Here is a 23894-nt window from a genome sequence, read left to right on the forward strand (position 1 = left end):
TACAGAATTTCCTTTATTTTGAGATTAGCTATAAAATGTATTGAGCAGATGTTTTTGCCTGAGGAACTTTCCATCCTGCCGACCCTGTTCACCCTCCCTCAGACACTTTCCCACAGGTGACTGGCCCTGAGGTCATACTCTGTCTATGTGGTCATGCTAGAAAGGATGAAAATTGGATTTTAACCACAAACCTTAGCTTTACCCAACAGGGTGTGCGTTATTGGTGAATAACCACACATTTGTGGTGGTGTGAAAATCAAAAAGCCGTAAAACGAAATAACTCATGTTCTTCCTAAATGGTTTTGACTAGCTTCCTATTTTGTCATTTTGATCATGTCTATCTCTAATGACTACTGTCTCATGTGACATTCACAGGACGTTCCAGTGTTCAGGTCGAAGAGAACATTGGACCAGTCTAAAACCAGCTGTCTACTCCACCTCCATGCTGACCACTTCTACTACAGGAAGTTCAAGAGTGTCGAGGCTGTTGTGGCTCAGGTGACTGGTCGTAAGAAAAAAGCCAAATAGATGGTCTGTATGATATTGGATGCCTTTTAAAATAAATTATCCATGTCTATGGGTATGTAATGCGCTTTATTTTGCCTGTCCTTTCAGCCCAGTGGCCAAATACTACTTTCTGAAGTTTGTACCCCAAATTTCCATTTATGGAATGGAGAGTTTAATTGCATTTTTGGATTGATACAGTAACCAACCTCCGCCCTTTTCCGCATGCCATTTGTTCTTTCGATGGGAAGGGCCGGGGCCCTTCCTTGTTCAATGTTTCAGGACCCAGAGAATGTGCAGTACTTTTGAAACCCTAGCATGCTACGTCAGAGATATGGTATGTCAGAGATAATGCATCAGGATATCCCTCAGTTACCTCAGTAATCCTGTCCGCTCTATTTACTAACTTTGTTCTCGGAAATCCCATTCAGAACTGGAGGTACTACTCAATATTGGACACATCTGGACAAAAGTTCACTGACTTGCTTTGGGTAATTTTCTCTTGCCGTTTAGTAATTTGGTTGAACCATTGTCCAGCATATTTAAATTGTCTATCAGAACTTCTTATCAGCATGTTACGGTTTGTTGTTGTCGCACTTATTGCTCACAATTGTTCTAACTTGATAACTCTAGATCTTTTGAAACTGAACTGTCTGTCAAACATGTTATTTAAAGCCATGCACCACAACCTAATAGGGGATGTCGACCCCCCCACCACCACCACCCACTGAAAGTTGCCTAGCAACAACCACTGGAACCTAAAAGACACCAACCATGAGCAGTGAGCAGTATCAGTGCTTGGGGAAAATCACTTGGGAAGCCAAGCCCCCCCCCCCCCCCCCCCCAAGCCATATTACAACCTGTGTTGTAATAATTGTGTTGTTTGCTCTATAACCTGTTAATTCATATGCCTTGAGACCGTGATATATAGGCCTAAAGGCTGAGACACTAAGAAGTCGCAGTGGCAGAATAAATTCAACCACACCTTTGTTTTATCACAAAAATGGGTAGCAACCTCTGTCGGGTGAAGTCCACAAAGCATATTGCATATACAGTGCCTTGCGAAAGTATTCGCCCCCCTTGAACTTTGCGACCTTTTGCCACATTTCAGGCTTCAAACATAAAGATATAAAACTGTATTTTTTTGTGAAGAATCAACAACAAGTGGGACACAATCATGAAGTGGAACGACGTTTATTGGATATTTCAAACTTTTTTAACAAATCAAAAACTGAAAAATTGGGCGTGCAAAATTATTCAGCCCCTTTACTTTCAGTGCAGCAAACTCTCTCCAGAAGTTCAGTAAGGATCTCTGAATGATCCAATGTTGACCTAAATGACTAATGATGATAAATACAATCCACCTGTGTGTAATCAAGTCTCCGTATAAATGCACCTGCACTGTGATAGTCTCAGAGGTCCGTTAAAAGCGCAGAGAGCATCATGAAGAACAAGGAACACACCAGGCAGGTCCGAGATACTGTTGTGAAGAAGTTTAAAGCCGGATTGGGATACAAAAATATTTCCCAAGCTTTAAACATCCCAAGGAGCACTGTGAAAGCGATAATATTGAAATGGAAAGAGTATCAGACCACTGCAAATCTACCAAGACCTGGCCGTCCCTCTAAACTTTCAGCTCATACAAGGAGAAGACTGATCAGAGATGCAGCCAAGAGGCCCATGATCACTCTGGATGAACTGCAGAGATCTACAGCTGAGGTGGGAGACTCTGTCCATAGGACAACAATCAGTCGTATATTGCACAAATCTGGCCTTTATGGAAGAGTGGCAAGAAGAAAGCTATTTCTTAAAGATATCCATAAAAAGTGTCAGTTAAAGTTTGCCACAAGCCACCTGGGAGACACACCAAACATGTGGAAGAAGGTGCAGATGAAGGTCAGATGAAACCAAAATTGAACTTTTTGGCAACAATGCAAAACGTTATGTTTGGCGTAAAAGCAACACACCATCCCCACTGTCAAACATGGTGGTGGCAGCATCATGGTTTGGGCCTGCTTTTCTTCAGCAGGGACAGGGAAGATGGTTAAAATTGATGGGAAGATGGATGGAGCCAAATACAGGACCATTCTGGAAGAAAACCTGATGGAGTCTGCAAAAGACCTGAGACTGGGACGGAGATTTGTCTTCCAACAAGACAATGATCCAAAACATAAAGCAAAATCTACAATGGAATGGTTCAAAAATAAACATATCCAGGTGTTAGAATGGCCAAGTCAAAGTCCAAACCTGAATCCAGCCTGAATCGCAGCAAAAGGTGGCACTACAAAGTATTAACTTAAGGGGGCTGAATAATTTTGCACGCCCAATTTTTCAGTTTTCGATTTGTTAAAAAAGTCTGAAATATCCAATAAATGTCGTTCCACTTCATGATTGTGTCCCACTTGTTGTTGATTCTTCACAAAAAAAGACAGTTTTATATCTTTATGTTTGAAGCCTGAAATGAGGCAAAAGGTCGCAAAGTTCAAGGGGGCCGAATACTTTCGCAAGGCACTGTAAATAAAATAGAAGTAAAAATACAGCCAGACTAGCATACTACTGTGCCTTTCTAGACCTATAATAATAGTAAGAGTATAATATAATAATAATAATAAGAGTATAATAATACAATTATTCATTGCATTGTGGTGTTGTAGGCTAGTCTAGGTAGGATAATTGTATTGTCCCTAAACAAGATCATTAGGATAGCTTTTTGAGCTGCATGTCTCATGTTTTCACTGTTCTTTCATGTTCATTATGAACCTGGCCTCTGCTGCCTATCAGCTATTCCAATTTGTTCTTGTGGATTCATTTTGAAAATTGATGCAGCTTTGAATGCTTTTATGTGTGGTACAGTATGATTGCTACATTTCCTATTGCAGATCTGGATAAACGATCCACCTACCTTTATTGTCACCATGAATTGTGGATAGAGGGCAGGACAGACAGTTAGACTGGTAGACTATATCGACCTGTGGTATAGTATTGGTTTACTGGTTTATTCAGGTCTCCGTTAGCTTTTGCCGAAGCAGCAGCTATTCTCTGTGAGGTCCACAAGAGACATAAAACATGACAAGTATCAAATCACTGATACACAAGGATAGTCACACAAATTTGAAATGATACACAAAACAACAAAAACAACAACAACAATAATAATAGTACAAACAATACAACAACAAAAAAGTTGTTTGTCTGTGTGTGTGTGTGTGTGTGTGTGTGCGTGCGTGCGTGCGTGTGTGCGTGCGTGTGTGTGTGTGTGTGTTTGTGGGTGTGTCCCCTCACAGTCCCCGCTGTTCCATTATATGATGTTTCATCTTTTTTCAAAAGGTAATTTTTCTGTTTACTTGAATATTTGGAGATGAAAGTGAGTTCAATGCGATCATGGCTCTGTATAATATTGTGCGTTGCCGTGAACTCGTTTTGGACTTTGAGACTGTGAAGAGACCCCTGCTGGCATGTCTAGTGGGGTATGTATGGGCGTCTGAGCTGAATTTATTTGATTATGCATACAATCTGGAATTTTTATGATAGTACTACTTTTCACTAGAAGAGAAGAGAAGCAGTTAATCTCCTGTCAACCCTCAACCAGTAAAGACTGGCATGTAATTTGTTGATGTTAGTTCTGTATGTGCAGTTAATGGCAAGGTGTGCTGCTCTGTTTTGAGCCAGCTGCAGCTTTGCTAGGTATTTCTTTGCTGCACCTGACCATATTGCTGAACAGTAATCAAGATGGGACAAGACCAGAGCCTGAACAACTAGTACAGTTGATTTGTGTCAAAAAGGCAGAGCATCTTTATATAACAGACAACCCCTCCCCATCTTCACAACAACTTTGTCAATATGACTTAGTTATGACAAGTTATAACTAGGAGTTTAGCTTCCTCAACTTCCTCAATGGTCCACACCCTGTATAAACTATTTCAGATGAGGTTTAGGTCTTAGAGAATGTTTTGAACCAAATACAATGCTTTTAGTTTTAGATGTATTTAAGACCAGTTTATTATTAATCACCCATTTTGATACTGACTGTAACTCCTTATTTCAGTGAGCTCACTGGCTTTGGGTGCTGACATGTAATGTGGGATCATACGCATACATAGTCATTCTAGCTTTGTGTAAGACCAGTGGCAAATCATTTGTAAAAATAGAGAAGAGTAACGGCTCAAGGCATCTTTTCTAAGGAACACCTGACTGTACATATCTGATGTTAGTTAACAAAAGTTTATTACTAGAACAGGGGGCAGGAAAAACTACAGGTCAAGGGAAGGCAGAGGTCAGTAATCCAGATCAGAGTTCATAAGGTACAGAACGGCAGGCAGTCTCGGGGTCAGGGCAGGCAGAGGTCAATAATCCAGGGTGGTGTGACAAGGGTGGAAACCTTGGCCGGGTGAGTGAAATTGAACCTCCTCTCCTTCTTTCACTTCCGTAGTCACCCATCGATCCGAAAGGTCAAAACGATGAGCGAGTCGAGATCCGTCGGTAGTTCCCGGGCTGCAAGCTCGTCCTTTACTTCCTCTGATACTCCGTGCAGGTACATGTCGAACAGCGCATCCATGTTCCAGGTACTCTCAGCTGCCAACGTGCATAAATCCACTGCATAGTCTGCCACACTGCGGGAGTCTTGTCCAAGCTGGAGTAACTTCCGTGCTCTCCTGGACAATGGAGCATCAAAAACCTTCTTCACCTCCACCATGAACTTCTCCAGACTGAAGCATACTGACTGTTGTTCCCATACTGCTGTAGCCTAGGTGAGAGCCCTCCCGGACATCAGCGTGATGAGGTACGCTATCTAGCTGTCTGAGGGGAAGGAGGAGGGTTGCAGCTTGATGATGAGAGAACACTGAGCGAGAAATGCCGACAGGTGCCCGACTCACCCAACAAGTGTCCGACTCTCTTGACGAACAAAACAAACTGGCATCAGACAAACAGAGAACACAGGTATAAAGACACTGGGGATCATGGGGAAGATGGGCAACACCAGATCAGCGTGTGACTGTTAGAAAAGCTTCCATTGAAGAACACTCTCTGCCTTCTATTGGATAATAACTAACCAACCATGTGATGGCATTTGATGTAAAGCCATAGCAAGTGAGTCTCTTCAATAACAATTTATGATGAATAACATCAAAAAGTTAGAATAGGGGGGTGGAGCTAGCATGTTGGAGTGAACGGCTGTGTGTGAGAGGCTCCTGCAACCTTTTCCAAATTAATCTAATTTAACCTACTTTATGACACTTTTTACAACAAACGTTTCTTTCTAATACAAGATTGTAACTTTTTATGTGAAAATGCCGAGTAATAAGCGACCAAAGGACAATAAATCCACAGCGGAGGCCTACTCCCCACTAAACAACGAGACAGACATGACGGAAGGCACAGGCAACAACGTGACACTTACAGAACTTACCCGGGCTTTGGGGGAGCTACATGTTGCTATAGCTGAGGATCTTAAAGCCACTATTGCTGAACTGGACACCAAAATCGAGAGCATCATTTGAACGGTCGCTTCGCATGGCCAGAGTATTGTGGACCTTGAGAAAGTTTCTGAATTCAGCACTGGTCGGCTCGACGAGTTAGAGAAGCTATGCACGTCATTGCAGGATAGTGTGCAGAGGCTTTCTGTGAAAGTGGTCGACCTGGAGGGCCGATCCAGACGTAATAACCTTCGCGTTGTTGGTCTGGCAGAGGGGGTGGAGGCGGGCTCTCGCCCCATTGACTTCTTCACCAAGCTATTGAAAGATGCAATGGGATTGGATGTTTTGGCTTCGGATCCCCAGCTGGACCGTGCACATCGCTCCCTTGTCCCAGTGCCTTGACCGGGCCAATGTCCTCGCCCAGTAATCATCTGTTGTCACAGTTTCAAGACCAAGGATCTTATCCTGCGTGAAGCTCGAATGAGGGGCAACCTGTCACATAAAGGGCAGCCATTCCGTGTCTATGAGGATTATGCGCCCGATGTGGCAAAGCACCGCACCGACTACAGAGATGTCATGACCAAACTCTACAAACTCCATCTTCGCCCAGCCTTGCTCTTCCCTGCAAGACTAAGAATTACCCCGCCTTCCGGTGAGAAGATTTGGCTCTCCTTGGTTTTGGACGCAGAGAAGTTTATCCGGGAATATACGCCAATCCCCCGTACAGGTTAGATAGAGTGCCTTGTCATTGTGTGTTAGGGTCTGCTCAGGGACTTGAATCCATACTATATCATAACGGGTGAAACCGTATTAAACGGGCTCAGCAAGGGCTACCGAACATGTACGCTGAGCCGACCAATGGATGGCGGTCAGAACTCTCATTTAACGTTAAATTCACTTTCATCCCGGCTGTGCTCAGGGCGATGCATATTTGGGAGGCCTTCCAGGTTTGATCATTGACACTCTCGGATGGATATACTTATATTCCCCCATTTTTGTTTTGTTTCGTTATTTATTGTACAATCCTTACATTATTCTTATTACCATACCATTTACTTATTGCAGGGGACTGGGGGTGATGGTTGGGAAGGGGCAGACGCAGACACCTGGTTAGCAAGTTGATGTTTTGTGCCGTTCTGCCTTTGTCTAGCCGTGGGCCGCTCTCCCGACTAGATTCCCACCAGCCCTCTGTAGTACTTGTGTCTGTGTAGGTGTGCGTACATATAATTATTATGTGTACTTTATTATTATTTTCTCTTAGCATTATAGTATTATGTAGGTGTATATTTTAAATCAGTGTAGATTGTTATTCTGGGGTATGAATGTTTGTATGTGTGTATGTGTATATGTGCATATGGATGAATATACATATTTTTTAAAATATATATTTTTATATATGCATTTTTTTGTGTGTGTGTGTGTGTGTGTGTGTGTGTGTGTATATATATATATATATATATGTATGTATGTATGTATGTATGTATGTATGTATGTATGTATGTATGTATGTATGTATGTATGTATATATATATATATATATATATATATATATATATATATATATATATATATATATATATATATATAATATTTTATTTATATATATATTTTTATTTATTTTATTTTATTGGGGGGTACGTTTAATTGAGCAAAATCCTTGTTCCGATCTCCTGACCCACAGTATGTAGAGGTACTGCTGTCTATGTCGGTTGCTGATGGTTTATGTTTAGACCGGCATTGCTTAGCATTATAATCTTGTGAGTCTATATCTTGCTTATCTCTGGGATTGACCCAGGATGACGCTTAAGTGCACAATATGTTTGAGGTGCAACTTATTAAGTTTAGGTTTATTAGATGCTAATTGAACACTTTATTCGCGGGAGCCTCCTCAGTTCATATGTTAGTAGACTTTCTAGGATAGTGAGAGGTGAACGTATAGTTGGGATTTTATTTTTGTTTTACCTCTTGTTCGAGGTCGCGCCGTGCTTTTTTGGCATCGGCCAGACAATGTGTTTATTATTATTATTTTTTGCATTTTTTTTCTCTCCTATTTGTGCATGCCTGTTAAATGTGGGTTGATGGGGGGGTAAGTGTTGGGGAAATTAGGGGAACAGGGTGGGAAGTAAAGGTGCTTGCAGGGGGGAGGGGTGAGTTGGATACTGCTCGGATGTAGGTGCTACATATGCTGATCGTGATGGTTTGGTGCGCTTTCTTAACTTTTTATCGAGTTACATGTTATGCAGGAACTATAAACGAGAGGAGGGCGTGGCTTACATTCACTTCCTGGAATGTCAAGGGTTTAAACGAACCAATTAAGAGAGGCAAGGTCCTAGCCCACTTGAAAGCACTCTCATCTGATATTATATTTTTGCAAGAAACCCATCTGAAAAATAACTCTCATAGCAGACTTAATTGTAGGTGCCTGCCAAAACGAGAGGCACAGCGATTCTGGTACGGACAGGAATTCCCTTTCTACATAAAACCACTATTGCGGATAAAGAGGGTCGTTATGTGATCGTAATAGGAGAAATCCACTCTACTTCAGTAACTCTACTAAATATCTATGGGCCAAACATTGATAACCCCTCTTTTTTCAAAAGAGTCCTTGCCCTTATTCCAGATATCTCCCATACCAACCTGGTCATTCGAGGGGACCTTAATTGTGTGCTAGACCAATATTTTGATAGATCCTCTACCCGGCAAACCCCTACCTCCTATTCAAGCAAATTCTTGAATATCTACATAAAAAATTCTAACTTATTTGATATATGGAGGATTGCTAACCCTACGGGTAGGGAATACTCCTTTTACTCTCATGTTCACAATGTTTACACTCGAATTTACTACTTTTTGGTGGATGCTAGACTATTCCCCTATACCTGTAATGTGAGGTATCATGATATTATAATCTCGGACCACAGTCCACTCACCTTCTCCCTGAGATTGGGTGACATTGTACCAAACAAGAGGGTTTGGAGGTTGAATCCTCAGCTCCTCACAGAACCAACATTCTGTGAACATCTTAAAGACCAAATTACATTTTTCTTTGATACCAACGACAACACAGAGACTTCCCCAGCATTAGTGTGGGAAACACTGAAGTCTTATCTGAGAGGCTGTATCATCTCCTTTCAGGCTGCCAGGAGTAGGCAAAACAGAGGAAAACTGGAAGAACTGGAGGAACAAATTCACTTACTGGATAGGGAGAATGCTAGCCATCCATCTATTGTGCAACCATAAAAAAAATTACCTCTTTAAAATTAGAATATAATCAGATTCTCTCAGCTAAAATTGCTAAATCTTTTCTCTATGCCAAGCAAAAATATTTTGAGTTTGGTGACAAACCACACAAATTACTCGCCAGACAACTTCTAAAAAATGTGAGTGACCGAATGATTCACAAAGTTAAATCTGCATCTGGGGAATTACTCTCTTCCCCCAAAGACATCAATGACAGATTCCGTCAGTTTTATGAGACTCTATATACATCTAAAGCGGATCCTAACCCCTTAATTATGCAAAGATTTTTGGAGGACTGTAATCTTCCTGCCCTGAACCAGGAAGATTCTAACTTCCTGAATAAGGAAATATCTCTTGATGAAATTCGAGTAACAATTAAATCTCTAAAGACTGGCAAGACCCCGGGCCCAGATGGATACCCTGGTGAATTCTATGAAACATTCAGCAACATGCTCTCTCCCTACCTGCACAAAATGTTGGTTCAGGCCATTGAGGATGGAGCTCTCCCATCTACTTTGGATGAAGCGTTGTTAACGTAATTTAATTATTTCCAATATGTTTTCATTAATTGAATTCACTTAGTCTATTTTATGAGAATTTGTAAGATTCTTATTTGCATAAAATAGACGGAGACCAGTCTTATCAAAAATGGATAATAGTATTTATTCTCGGAGCACGCTGCCATGTAACCACAAACAACAGTTTATATACAAAATATGACGTCATTGGTGAATCTCCTCTTCTCGACTGAGACAAAGCAATTTTAAAAGTCCATTCAAAGTTAATTCTGACCCACTAGCACAGTTAACAGAAAACCTAGGAATGCACTCACTGCCTTATCTAAAACACCCCAGAGCTAAGTTTTGTCGGTTCAACCATAGGTTAACGACCCTATCTGCTTACTTAACCCACAACCCATTCCTCCCCAGACTAGTAGGAATGGTGTTCATTATGTTTAATTACTCCTTGTCCATGCCACATAATCCCTTCTTATGAACTCATATAGTTAATCGGATATAATAAAACAGAGTATGAGTTTACTTAGTTACAGTTCTATTTAAAATGAGGATATTGTTTAGTCATTTATTCATGAAATTCCTAACAAGCGTTCATTACAGTTATACATAAGAAGGGTAAAGATCCGGAAGAGGTAGGGTCATACAGACCAATATCTCTCCTTAATACAGACCAACAGATTTTAGCAAAAACTCTGGCTAACATGCTTAGGACTTTAATTGGCAAATTGGTCCATCCGGACCAGACCGGCTTTATCCCTAACAGAAACTCATTCTTCCATCTCAGGCGCCTCTTCAACATGATGTTTTCTCAGAGGTTACCCAACGTGGACCTTGCCTTTCTCTTGACGCCGAAAAAGCCTTTGACCAAGTTGAGTGGCCCTATCTATTCAAGGTCATACAGAAATTTAATATTGGGGATGGGTTCATAAATTGGATCCAGCTTTTATATAGGAACCTCTGTGCGAGAATACTCACTAACCAATCAGTGTCGCCCCGATTTAACCTTTACTGAGGGACAAGGCAGGGTTGTGCGCTCATGATCTCATGTAGCAATACACGGCTATAATACTAAAGATACTCTAAATAAGATTTCCCTATACGCAGATGACATCCTCCTCTATGTAACAGAACCCCAGGCTAGTATCCCAGCTATTCTTGATGTGATCAATTTGTTTGGTACCTTCTCGGGATACAGAATAAATTGGAACAAGAGTGAATTAATGCCCATAAGGTTGCAAAACACCTCCTGGCTAGAACATCTCCCAGTTAAGGTATTTTCAGAAAAATGTACCTACCTAGGAATTGTAGTTACCAAACAATACCCCTTACTATTTAAAGAGAATTTCCCCTCTCTGATGCAAAAACTCAAGGCAAACATACCATTTTGGAGAACTCTCCCAATTTCTCTGCTCGGAAGAATTAATGCCATTAAAATTGTCTTCCTCCCACAACTGCTCTACCTATACCAGAGCATCCCAGTATTTATACCTAAATCCTTTCATAAACAACTGGACTCAATTATCAATCCTTTCATCTGGGATTATAAAACACACAGGATAGGTAAAAAAAACACCTCTGTAAATCCAAGATGGAAGGAGGATTGTCTCTCCCAAATGTTATATTTTATTACTGGGCCGCTAACCTCCGTGTTGTTACGTTTCTGCTGGATGACGCACTTCTGTCATCCAGCTGGCTTTGTATGGAGCGTGAGGAGTGTCACCCCTTCTCTATTGGGGCTGTGATTTTGTCGCCTGTCATTCTGGAGATGTCACTTTATTGTAACAATCCTATTATACATAGCACAGTCCAAATATGGAAGCAAATTAAAGTCCACTTTGAGCTTAGACCAATTCTAAGCTTTGCCCCTTCTAACCTTGATAACACCTTTGAGCGATGGGGAGAGTTGGGGATAAGTACCATAGGGGATGTATTCATAGAAGGGACCTTTGCTTCCTTTGAGTTGCTGAGGGAAACTTACAATCTTCCCAGAAGTAATTTTTTCAGATACCTACAAATTAGAGACTACGTTAGAAAACACCTCCCAACATTTGGGAATGCTAAACCTTCCAAGTTTGACAGATGCATACAAATATGCCCCACCTCAGACAAACTGATATCACGTCTATATGATGCTTTTCAATCTGTTAGCACACCTTCTACAGATGCCATTAAGGCAAAATGGGACAAAGAACTAGGGACTGACAATTCGGTGGCAGACTGGGAAGAGAGCTTGGAGTATATCCACACATGCTCCATTAATTCCAGACATCATCTCATACAATTCAAGGTATTACACAGATTACACTATTCCAAAACTAAACTGCATAGGATATTTCCTGATACATCCCCTGTGTGATAAATGTCAGGCTACGCAGGGTACACTACTCCACTGCTTTGCCCTATGCTCTAGCTTGCATGGTTATTGGTGTGGAATTTTTGGGATCCTCTCTGAAGTTTTGGAGACTTCAATAGACCCAGACCCGCTTCTGATAATCCTGGGAGTATCTGAGTCCCTAAACGGACTAACCAACCCCCCAAAACAACTAATCTCTTACAGTCTCATTTCGGCAAAAAAAACTAATCTTATTGTTTTGGAAAAGGAGGGAAGCGCCCTCTACCAAATTATGGCTCAGTGAATTGGCAAACACTGTACACTTAGAAAGAATTAGATATATTCTGAACAATAAATGATCAACATTTGATCAAATCTGGCAGCCTTTCCTCTCCTACTTGGACGAGTCGGCGCTGTGAAGTTGTACTTATTAACGCACTCTCAATTGTAATATCTAAATCTACCTTTGGGCAGCATGTGCTGGCCCTGTCACCTGAGCAGTTGGGGGGGGGCATTTACCCTCTTTCTTTCTACATGTCCTTGTTCTGTATGTCGTGTTTTGTATTATTTGTTTTTTACCTTTTTTGTTGTTGTTCCCGTATGCTCTTTTATGTTTAGATAAGAATTGTATACCTGTCTGTCTATACACCATTCTTGTGTGTGTTCAATAAAAAATATTTGAAACAGAAAAAGTTAGAATAGTAAAAGTTAACATCAAAAAGTTAGAATAGTCAAAGTTAGCGCACGGAAAAGCAAAGTGCATAAGGGCTGTACCAAAACACCTTGATATAGGGGTGGCGCATGCAAGCATGAGGAAATTTGGCAAGGATGGAAGAAATTTTACAGTAAAACCTGCAAAAAGGCTAATGTAAACCAGAGCAAAAAACACACTCTCCTCTCCTGTGTCCAATAAAAAAAAACACACAGCCCTCTCCAAAGCAAAATTAAAATTTAGACAACCCTCCCCTATTTTGAACCACCCCACCATGATTGGAAAGTTAGTCTAGCCAATTATCTAAACTTTTAGTAATCATGTCCGAATACCGACCGAGCACTCAGGGCAGGTGCCCTCACTCTCACTCAGATATCATTAACATGGCATAAGTCATGGCAAAATGTGTAGAATTGTAGGAAATGATCTTTAAAACTGCAAACATTTCTCTCCACCCTATGGCAAAATGTGTAGAATTGCAGGAAATGTACTTTCAAACATAAATTGTTCTCTCAAAATGAGTGGAATTGCATGAAGAGTTATAAAATTGCAAAAATATAGTGTGTCTCTGTCATGCTCGCTATCCTGAGAACCATACCCGTCCAAAAACAAAGAAATCCAAAAACATAGAACAAAGACCATAGAATGCCCACCCTAGTCACACCCTGGCCTAACCAAAATAGAGTCCAGGTCCGGGTGGGTCTTCTTTACGGCGGCGGCTCGGGTGCGAGATGTGGACCCTGCTCCACCTCAGTCTTGGCCCACTTAGGTGGCGCCTCTGGAGTGGGGACCCTCGCAGCAGGCCCCGGACTGAAGACCCACGTAGAGGGCGCCACTGGACTGCGGGCGCCTCTGGACTGAGGGGCTGCAATTCTGGTGCCTCTGGACTGAGGAGCTGCGATTCTGGCAGCTCCGGAGTGAAGGGCGACTCTGGCGGCTCCGGAGTGAAGGGCGGCTCTGGCGGCTCCGGACTGACGGGCGGCTCTGGCGGCTCCGGACTGACGGGCGGCCCTGGCGCCTCCGGACTGACGGGCGGCTCTGGCGCCTCCGGACTGATGGGCGGCTCTTGCGTCTCCGGACTGACGGGTGGCTCTGGCAGCTCCGGACAGGAGGGCGGCTCTGGCAGCTCCAGACAGGAGGGCGGCTCTGGCAGCTCCGGACAGGAGGGAGACTTGGTTCAGGGAGCAGGCACAGGACTCATCAGGCTGGGGAGACATACAGGCGGCCTCTTCCTTGGCCGAGGCACCGGATACACAGGGCCGTGGATAGCTTCCCCCCCCCCCACCATTCTGGCTGGATGCCAGCTTCCACCCAGAAAATGCAGGATGCTGGAACCGAGACACAGTGGCCGAGACTCGGCCGAGTCAAAGTGCGCATCACCCCATAGCACGGGGCCTGACCTGTCACCTGCTCTCCCCAGTAAGCACGGGAGTGGGCTCAGGTCTCCAACCTGACTCCGCTACACTCCCTGTGTTCCCCCCCCAAAACATTTTTTGGGGCTGCCTCTCCTGCTTCATTGACCTGGTCTTGTCCTCTACCATTCTCTCCTCCCCGGTCCAACTCCTCTTCCAGGTTGACGCACGCTGCTTGGTCTTCTTGTGGTGGGTAATTCTGTCACGCTCACTATCCTCAAACTCCCTGTCATAAATCGATCAAGGCGCAACGTGCATGTAGTTCCACATCTTTTAATGAAAGTGAAACCGAAACATTAAAAAAACAAATAGGTAAACAGAAAAGAACGTGACACAACCGAGGTGCACACAAACTGAAAAATAATTACCAACAAAACACAGGTGGGAAAAGGCTACCTAAGTATGGTTTTCAATCAGAGACAACGACAGACAGATGTCCCTGATTGAGAACCATACCTGGCCAAAAACAAAGAAATACAAAAACATAGAACAAAGAACATAGAATGCCCACCCTAGTCACACCCTGGACTAACCAAAATAGAGAATAAAAAGCCTCTCTATGGCCAGGGCGTGACAATCTCCACCCCATGGCAAAATGTGTAGAACTGAAAAAACATGCTTTAAAACTGCGAATAAGTATCTCTTCTCCATGGCAAAATGAGTAGAACTGCAGAGAATGTGCTTTAAACGGGAACGTTTCTTAAATGTAGGTGTTCCAAAAGGTTCACATTAGTGGTTTGTAGGCTATGCCTGGAAGCCTGGAGATGATAAATGTGTTAATGTTCATTAACAGTCAATTACCGTGAGACCAACAGTTATTTGCATGACAGTTACTGGCTGACAAAATGTCATGACCATCAGGATGAATTAGATTTAATAAAATATAAATGTCAACAATAGTTCAATGCTGCTATTCAGTCAGATGACTGGATTAAACAGATTATTATGAGACAATTTGGAATTCCATTTGGTATGTACAATATGAGTTAATTAATTTGCTCTTTATGTTAAACTTTCGTAGAAGGCCAGAGTCATCGTATTTGGTGGTGGTTATGCAGTCAGTGCCTGCAGAAAACCACCTGCTCTATGCCAACTTTCAAGCCCTCTCCTCTCTTGACCACACAGCTGCTGTGGCATTACACTGGGAAGGATTAGGAGAGAGCTGTCAGGGTGACATAGGTGCCAAGAAGGTGTGCCAGTTGTAAGCTCTAACTACCCCACATGGCTAAATTAACCCAATGTTGATGGCATATCAACACAGGTTTAAGTGCCATTTGGATGCCTTCTATCTCTTCTGTGCCAGCTACACCCATCGGTATGTAGTAACACCATGGCCATGCCCACCACTGTTACTATGGCAGCAGGGGCTGCCAAGATGGCTGCAGCCAAGTCTTTGACACCAGTAGTGAGTCGTGTGACTTTGGGCCTCCATGCCATGACACAGGCTCAGTCCCATAGACCTGTAGTGAACTCTGGCATAACTGGTGGACCGATTGGGTCAAAGGCTCATCGTGACCTCCTGCCAACCAGCCTGCCTGTCCACCTGCTGCTTGCCTAACTTGCTGGGATGCTGTACACTATACTGTATGAAAAACTACTAGGCCTATGCGTAGTTTATCTTTGGAGTAAACTAGGTTTGCGAAAGTCTGACCACCTCTGCTATGAAGTCACACAGGACCATTCCAGTCCAGAGAAAATAGGACGTCCACTCAGCAGACCTGGGTTCAAATATTATTTCAGGCACTTCAATCACTATTCAATACATTTAAGAACAAGTATTCAGATAACCTTTATATGAAAACAAGTAGTTGAATATTAGAATGTATTTGGGAATGCACTTGGAAAGTATTGGAAAATGCAAAAATACACTGACTCAAATACACTCCCATGCATTTAAGCCAGGTATTTGAAAATTGTATTTGAAATAAGTATTGGAAAATACTTGCAAATACAATTTAGTTGACCAAATAACCATTTAAATACTCAAATAAAAGTACTTGTTTTGGCTGTTTTTTTAGAATAATCAATTACACAGAACGTTGTATTTAAATAACAAATACTCAAATACTTTGAACCCACTCAGTAAGTGAATGTGATCTCCCTGCCAGCTTTAATGGCACATGGAAGCCACGCCATATGCTCCTGTCTTCTCACCTCTCCTGACCTAGCCAGATTCTTTCCACTCGTGACGATTTATGTTTTCCATGGCGCTTATGGCTCTTGTTGTCACTTGTGACCCCATTCTCACAGGACAGAGACAAGGCTGCTGTTTCTTCACTCCGAAGCATAAATATTTATGGAACGTTCACCCTGTGTGTCATTGTTGTTTGCAGAAGAAAAGGGATTCTATACTATGTTCTGTAGGAACTGGTTAGCATGTGACTGGTTTGCATGTGTAAGGTATGCAGGGTACAATGTCACCAGTCTCCCACCCATGCTGAAAATACAGTGGATTAAATAGCTTTGTGGAGTAGATTATGAATTGTATTAATGCCATATCCACTGTTCTGCAGTGACTCTCCATAAGCAGCGAAGTAGAATGTCCTCTATAGAGAAGCAGTGTATATAACACCGTGAGCTGTTTTATGAGAATCTTCTCCATCTTTTGTCTCTGTGTCCTCCTGTCCTAGGTTGCCTCCTACGTGAGAGCGGTGAATGATATTTATGACAAGGCCGACTTTGACGGTCTCAAGCTAATCAACTTCAAAGTGAAATCACTCAGTGTAAGAACTCCACTCATTCACAATGGCTGCAAGGTTCTGTGTTTCAAGGCTTATCCACTTTAGATGTGCTGATACTACAGTATGATTACTTGATATGTGCAATTCACAAACTAGTTATGTTTTCCCTTTCTTTCTCTCCTTCTTGGACTCAAAGGCTCCTTTATGAGTGATTTTGGGAAGAGCTATTATAGAAATAATGCAGCATCCTCAGGTGCTGCCAATGTGTCTCCTATAGGTCATGAGAGAGGAGGATGAGACCAACCCCCTGAATCGGCCCTTCCTCGGCCCAGAGAAGCTGCTCAGTCTGTTCTCTGAGAGTAACTGGGGAAACTACTGTCTGTCCTACCTGCTGACCAACAGGGACTACAGTGGAGTGCTGGGGCTGGCATGGGAGGGCAAGACAGGTGAGAGGCAGGGTCTGGAAAGCAATAGAGACACACACACGGACACAAGCATAAAAACAGCCCCACTGCCCTCCTAAACACTGCCGCATTACACACACGTACAAACCCACACATTCCTGAATTTTGACTGCCCCTCAATCACAGCCGCATCTCCAATTAAAGTTGCATGTCCAATGTCTTCTCTAGAAGCCAAAATCTCATCTGACCTTTCCACATCTGATATGTGTCTTATTTGACCTAACTTAACCTGTTTAAATACCCCAGGTTTTGTGGGTAAAGTGTTTTACGGAAACAAATAATCTTTGCAGAACACCTCAGGAATGTCATCAATGAAACACACAGTGCTGCCATTCTAAGGACAATGTGACAAAGCCTTCTCTGTTTTATTATTGTTGTATGTGAGGAAGGGGGGACCTGTTCCCACAGGGGGTGGAGCACCTTGGGTGTTTCCATCACATTGTTAGCTGGGCCGCCTTTGATTGGCTGATCAGAGGGGCATGAGAGAGAGACTTTCATGCATCCTATGCGACCTCCTCTCTCTCTCTCACACACACACACACACACACACACACACACACACACACACACACACACACACACACACACACACACACACACACACACACACACACACACACACACACACACTGCCTTGCACCAGACTGAAATCAGACTCACATGACTGTAGAAGGACTGTGTCCACAAGACACAGTACTCTGTGGCCTTTTGCAAACTGTAATTGCAGTTGCCTTCTCAAAACATAAATACATTAATCAAAACTATATTATACGGTAAAAAATGTGCTTGCAAAAAGATTAACACAACCATACTTATCTCCAAGCAGACAAAACAGAAAGTGAGTCTGTCTTTTAAAAATCCCAGTAGATACATTTTGATCATCATGATTTAGTGACTGCAAGTAATTTTCTTTGCAGTCACTAAATCATCACATCAAATCAAATTGTATTAGTCACATGTGCCGAATACAATAAGAATAAGAAATAAAAGTAACACGTAATTAACGAGCAGCAGTAAAATAACAATAGCGAGACTATATACAGGGGGGTACCGGTACAGAGTCAATGTGCGGGGGCACCGGTTAGTCGAGGTAATATGTACATGTAGGTAGAGTTATTAAAGTGACTATGCAGAGATGATAACAACAGGTAGCAGTGGGGTGCAAATAGTCTGAGTAGCCATTTGATTAGATGTTCAGGAGTCTTATGGCTTGGGGGTAGAAGCTGTTTAGAAGCCTCCGGTACCGCTAGCCGTGCGGTAGCAGAGAGAACAGTCTATAATTAGGGTGGCTGGAGACTTTGACAATTTTTAGGGCCTTCCTCTGACACCGCCTGGTACAGAGGTCCTGGGTGGCAGGAAGCTTTGCCCCAGTGATGTACTGGGCTGTACGCACTACCCACTGTAGCGCTTTACAGTTGGAGGCCGAGCAGTTGCCATACCAGACAGTGATGCAACCAGTCAAGATGCTCTCGATGGTGCAGCTGTAGAACTTTTTGAGGATCTGTGGACCCCATGCCAAATCGTTTCAGTCTCCTGAGGGGGAATAGGTTTTGTCGTGCCCTCTTCACGACTGTCTTGGTGTGATTGGACCATGTTAGTTTGTTGATGATGTGGACACCAAGAAACTTGAAGCTCTCAACCTGCTCCACTGCAGCCCCGTCGATGAGAATGGGGGCATAACTGGTCCTCTTTTTCCTGTAGTCTACAATCATCTCCTTTGTCTTGATCATGTTGAGCAAGAGGTTGTTGTTCTGGAACCACCCGGCCAGGTCTCTGGCCTCCTTCCTATAGGCTGTTTCTTCGTTGTCAGTGATCAGGCCTACCACTGTTGTGTCATCGGTAAACTTAATGATGGTGTTGGAGTTGTGCCCTGGCCGTGCAGTCATGAGTGAACAGGGAGTACAGGAGGGGACAGAGCACACACCACTGAGGAGCCCCTGTGTTGAGGATCAGTGTGGCAGGTGTGTTGTTACCTACCCTTACTACCTGGGGGCGGCCCGTCAGGAAGTCCAGGATCCAGTTGCAGAGGGAGGTGTTTAGTCAAAAATCAAATCAAATCAAATGTATTTATATAGCCCTTCGTACATCAACTGATATCTCAAAGTGCTTTACAGAAACCCAGCCTAAAACCACAAACAGCAAGCAATACAGGTGTAGAAGCACGGTGGCTAGGAAAAACTCCCTAGAAAGGCCAAAACCTAGGAAGAAACCTAGAGAGGAACCAGGCTATGTGGGGTGACCAGTCCTCTTCTGGCTGTGCCGGGTGGAGATTATAACAGAACATGGCCAAGATGTTCAAATGTTCATAAATGACCAGCATGGTCCAATAATAATAAGGCAGAACAGTTGAAACTGGAGCAGCAGCACGGCCAGGTGGACTGGGGACAGCAAGGAGTCATCATGTCAGGTAGTCCTGAGGCATGGTCCTAGGGCTCAGGTCCGAGAGAGAGAAAGAAAGAGAGAATTAGAGAGAGCATACTTAAATTCACACAGGACACCGGATAGGACAGGAGAAGTACTCCAGATATAACAAACTGACCCTAGCCCCCCGACACAATCTACTGCAGCATAAATACTGGAGGCTGAGACAGGAGGGGTCAGGAGACACTGTGGCCCCATCCGAAGACACCCCCGGACAGGGCCAAACAGGAAGGATTTAACCCCACCCACTTTGCCAAAGCACAGCGCCCACACCATTAGAGGGATATCTTCAACCACCAACTTACCATCCTGAGACAAGGCCGAGTATTGCCCATAAAGATCTCCGCCACGGCACAACCCAAGGGGGGGGCGCCAACCCAGACAGGAAGATCACATCAGTGACTCAACCCACTCAAGTGACGCACCCCTCCTAGGGACGGTATGAAAGAGCCCTAGTAAGCCAGTGACTCAGCCCCTGTAATAGGGTTAGAGGCAGAGAATCCCAGTGGAAAGAGGGGAACCGGCCAGGCAGAGACAGCCTTTCCGTTCACCTTCACACTCCTGGGCCAGACTACACTCAATCATATGACCCACTGAAGAGATGAGTCTTCAGTAAAGACTTAAAGGTTGAGACCGAGTTTGCGTCTCTCACATGGGTAGGTAGACCATTCCATAAAAATGGAGCTCTATAGGAGAAAGCCCTGCCTCCAGCTGTTTGCTTAGAAATTCTAGGGGAGGCCTGCGTCTCGTGACCGTAGCGTACGTGTAGGTATGTACGGCAGGACCAAATCAGAGAGATTGGGTAGGAGCAAGCCCATGTAATGCTTTGTAGGTTAGCAGTAAAACCTTGAAATCAGCCCTTGCCTTGACAGGAAGCCAGTGTAGGGAGGCTAGCACTGGAGTAATATGATCCAATTTTTTTTGTTCTAGTCAGGATTCTAGCAGCCGTATTTAGCACTAACTGAAGTTTATTTAGTGCTTTATCCGGGTAGCCGGAAAGTAGAGCATTGCAGTAGTCTAACCTAGAAGTGACAAATGCATGGATTTTCTGCATCATTTTTGGACAGAAAGTTTCAGATTTTTGCAATGTTACGTAGATGGAAAAAAGCTGTCCTTGAAACAGTCTTGATATGTTCTTCAAAAGAGAGATCAGGGTCCAGAGTAATGCCGAGGTCCTTCACAGTTTTATTTCAGACGACTGTGCAACCATTAAGATTAATTGTCAGATTCAACAGAAGATCTCTTTGTTTCTTGGGACCTAGAACAAGCATCTCTGTTTTGTCCGAGTTTAAAAGTAGAAAGTTTGCAGCCATCCACTTCCTTATGTCTGAAACACATGCTTCTAGCGAGGGCAATTTTGGGGCTTCACCATGTTTCATTGAAATGTACAGCTGTGTGTCATCCGCATAGCGGTGAAAGTTAACATTATGTTTTCGAATGACATCCCCAAGAGGTAAAATATATAGTGAAAACAATAGTGGTCCTAAAACGGAACCTTGAGGAACACCGAAATTTACAGTTGATTTGTCAGAGGACAAACCATTCACAGAGACAAACTGATATCTTTCCGACAGATAAGATGTAAACCAGGCCAGAACTTGTCCGTGTAGACCAATTTGGGTTTCCAATCTTTCCAAAAGAATGTGGTGATCGATGGTATCAAAAGCAGCACTAAGGTCTAGGAGCACAAGGGCAGATGTAGAGCCTCGGTCTGATGCCATTAAAAGGTAATTGACCACCTTCACAAGTGCAGTCTCAGTGCTATGATGGGGTCTCAAACCAGACTGAAGCATTTTGTATACATTGCTTGTCCTCAGGAAGGCTGCGCAACAGCCTTTTCTAAAAATTTTGAGAGGAATGGAAGATTCGATATAGGCCGATAGTTTTTTTATATTTTCTGGTTCAAGGTTTGGCTTTTTCAAGAGAGGCTTTATTACTGCCACTTTTAGTGAGTTTGGTACACATCCGGTGGATAGAGAGGCGTTTATTATGTTCAACATAGGAGGGCCAAGCACAGGAAGCAGCTCTTTCAGAAGTTTAGTTGGAATAGGGTCCAGTATGCAGCTTGAAGGTTTAGAGGCCATGATTATTTTCATCATTGTGTCAAGAGATATAGTACTAAAACACTTGAGTGTCTCTCTTGATCCTAGGTCCTGGCAGAGTTGTGCAGACTCAGGACAACTGAGCTTTGAAGGAATAGGCAGATTTAAAGAAGAGTCTGTAATTTGCTTTCTAATAATCATCGTCTTTTCCTCAAAGAAGTTGATGAATTTATTCCTGCTGAAGTGAAAGCCATCCTCTCTTGGGGAATGCTGCTTTTTAGTTAGCTTTGCGACAGTATCAAAAAGGAATTTCGGATTGTTCTTATTTTCCTCAATTAAGTTGGAAAAATAGGATGATCGAGCAGCAGTAAGGGCTATTCGATACTGCACGGTACTGTCTTTCCAAGCTAGTCGGAAGACTTCCAGTTTGGTGTGGCGCCATTTCCGTTCCAATTTTCTGGAGCTTGCTTCAGAGCTCGGGTATTTTCTGTATACCACGGAGCTAGTTTCTTATGACAAATGTTTTTAGTTTTTAGGGGTGCAACTGCATCTAGGGTATTGCGCAAGGTTTGATTGAGTTCCTCAGTTAGGTGGTTAACTGATTTTTGTCCTCTGGTGTCCTTGGGTAGACAGAGGGAGTCTGGAAGGACATCAAGGAATCTTTGTGTTGTCTGTGAATTTATAGCACGACTTTTGATGTTCCTTGGTTGGGGTCTGAGAAGATTATTTGTTGCAATTGCAAACGTAATAAAATGGTGGTCCAATAGTCCAGGATTATGAGGAAAAACATTAAGATCCACACCATTTATTCCATGGGACAAAACTGGGTCCAGAGTATGACTGTGACAGTGAGTATGTCCAGAGACATGTTGGACAGTCCCAGGGTCCTTTGCTTATTGATGAGCTTTGAGGGCACTATGGTGTTGAACGCAGAGCTGTAGTCAATGAATAGCATTCTTACATGGGTGTTCCTTTTGTCCAGGTGGGAAAGGGAAGTGTGGAATACGATAGAGATTGCATTATCTGTGGAACTGTTAAGGCGGTGTGCAAATATGAGTGGGTCTAGGGTTTCTGGGATAATGGTGTTGATGTGAGCCATAACCAGCCTTTCAACGCACTTCATGGCTACAGGCGTGAGTGCTATGGGTTGATAATAATTTAGGCAGGTTGCTTTAGTGTTCTTGGGCACAGGGACTATGGTGGTCTGCTTGAAACATATTGGTATTACAGACTCGGACAGGGAGAGATTGAAAATGTCAGTGAAGACACTTGCCAGTTGGTCAGCGCATGCTCGCAGTACACGTCCTGGTAATCTATCTGGCCCTGCGGCCTTGTGAATGTTACTCACATCGGCTGCGGAGAGCGTGATCACACAGTCTTCCGGAACAGCTGGTGCTCTCATGCATGTTTCAGTGTTACTTGCCTCGAAGAGAGCATAGAAGTAGTTTAGCTTGTCTGGTAGCCTTGTGTCACTGGGTAGCTCTCGGCTGTACATCCCTTTGTAGTCTGTAATGGTTTGCAAGCCCTGCAACACCCGACGAGCATCAGAGCCGGTGTAGTACGATTCGATCTTAGTCCTGTATTGACGCTTTGCCCGTTTGGTGGTTCGTCGGAGGGCATAGCGGTATTTCTTATAAGCTTCCGGGTTAGAGTCCTGCTCCTTGAAAGCGGCAGCTCTAGCCTTCAGCTCAGTGTGGATGTTGCTTGTAATCCATGGCTTCTGGTTGGGGTATGTTCGTACGGTTACTGTGGGGACGGCGTCATCGATGCACTTATTGATGAAGTCAGTGACTGACGTGGTGTACTCCTCAATGTCATTGGAGGAATCACAGAACATATTCCAGTCTGTGCTAGCAAAACAGTCCTGTAGCTTAGCATCTGCTTCATCTGACCACTTTTTTATTGATCGAGTCACTGGTGCTTCCTTCTTTAATTTTTGCTTGTAAGCAGGAATCAGGAGGATAGAATTATGGTCAGATGTTCCAAATGGAGGGCGAGGGAGAGCTTTGCATGCGTCTCTGTGTGTGGAGTAAAGATGGTCCAGAGTTTTTTCCCCTCTGGTTGCACATTTAACATGCTGTTAAAAATTTGGTAAGACCGATTTAAGTTTCCCTGCATTAAAGTCCCCGGCCACTAGGAGCGTTGCCTTTATGT

At 43.3% G+C, this 23894-nt stretch overlaps 1 protein-coding gene across 1 annotated transcript in view; it reads left to right on the forward strand.

Moving 5' to 3' along the window:
• si:ch1073-396h14.1 (disintegrin and metalloproteinase domain-containing protein 10) overlaps positions 1–23894 on the forward strand; it is a 69653-nt gene that overhangs the window by 23125 nt on the left and 22634 nt on the right. The window contains exons 6-8 of the mRNA XM_021579496.3: positions 376–498; positions 16763–16855; positions 17091–17259. Coding sequence (XP_021435171.3) covers positions 376–498; positions 16763–16855; positions 17091–17259 — 385 coding nt within the window. The remainder of the gene's footprint in view (positions 1–375; positions 499–16762; positions 16856–17090; positions 17260–23894) is intronic.

This window comes from Oncorhynchus mykiss, chromosome 1 (genome assembly GCF_057628025.1).
Source record: "Oncorhynchus mykiss isolate SJ-2025 chromosome 1, ASM5762802v1, whole genome shotgun sequence".
NCBI classification, from domain to species: Eukaryota; Metazoa; Chordata; class Actinopteri; order Salmoniformes; family Salmonidae; genus Oncorhynchus; species Oncorhynchus mykiss.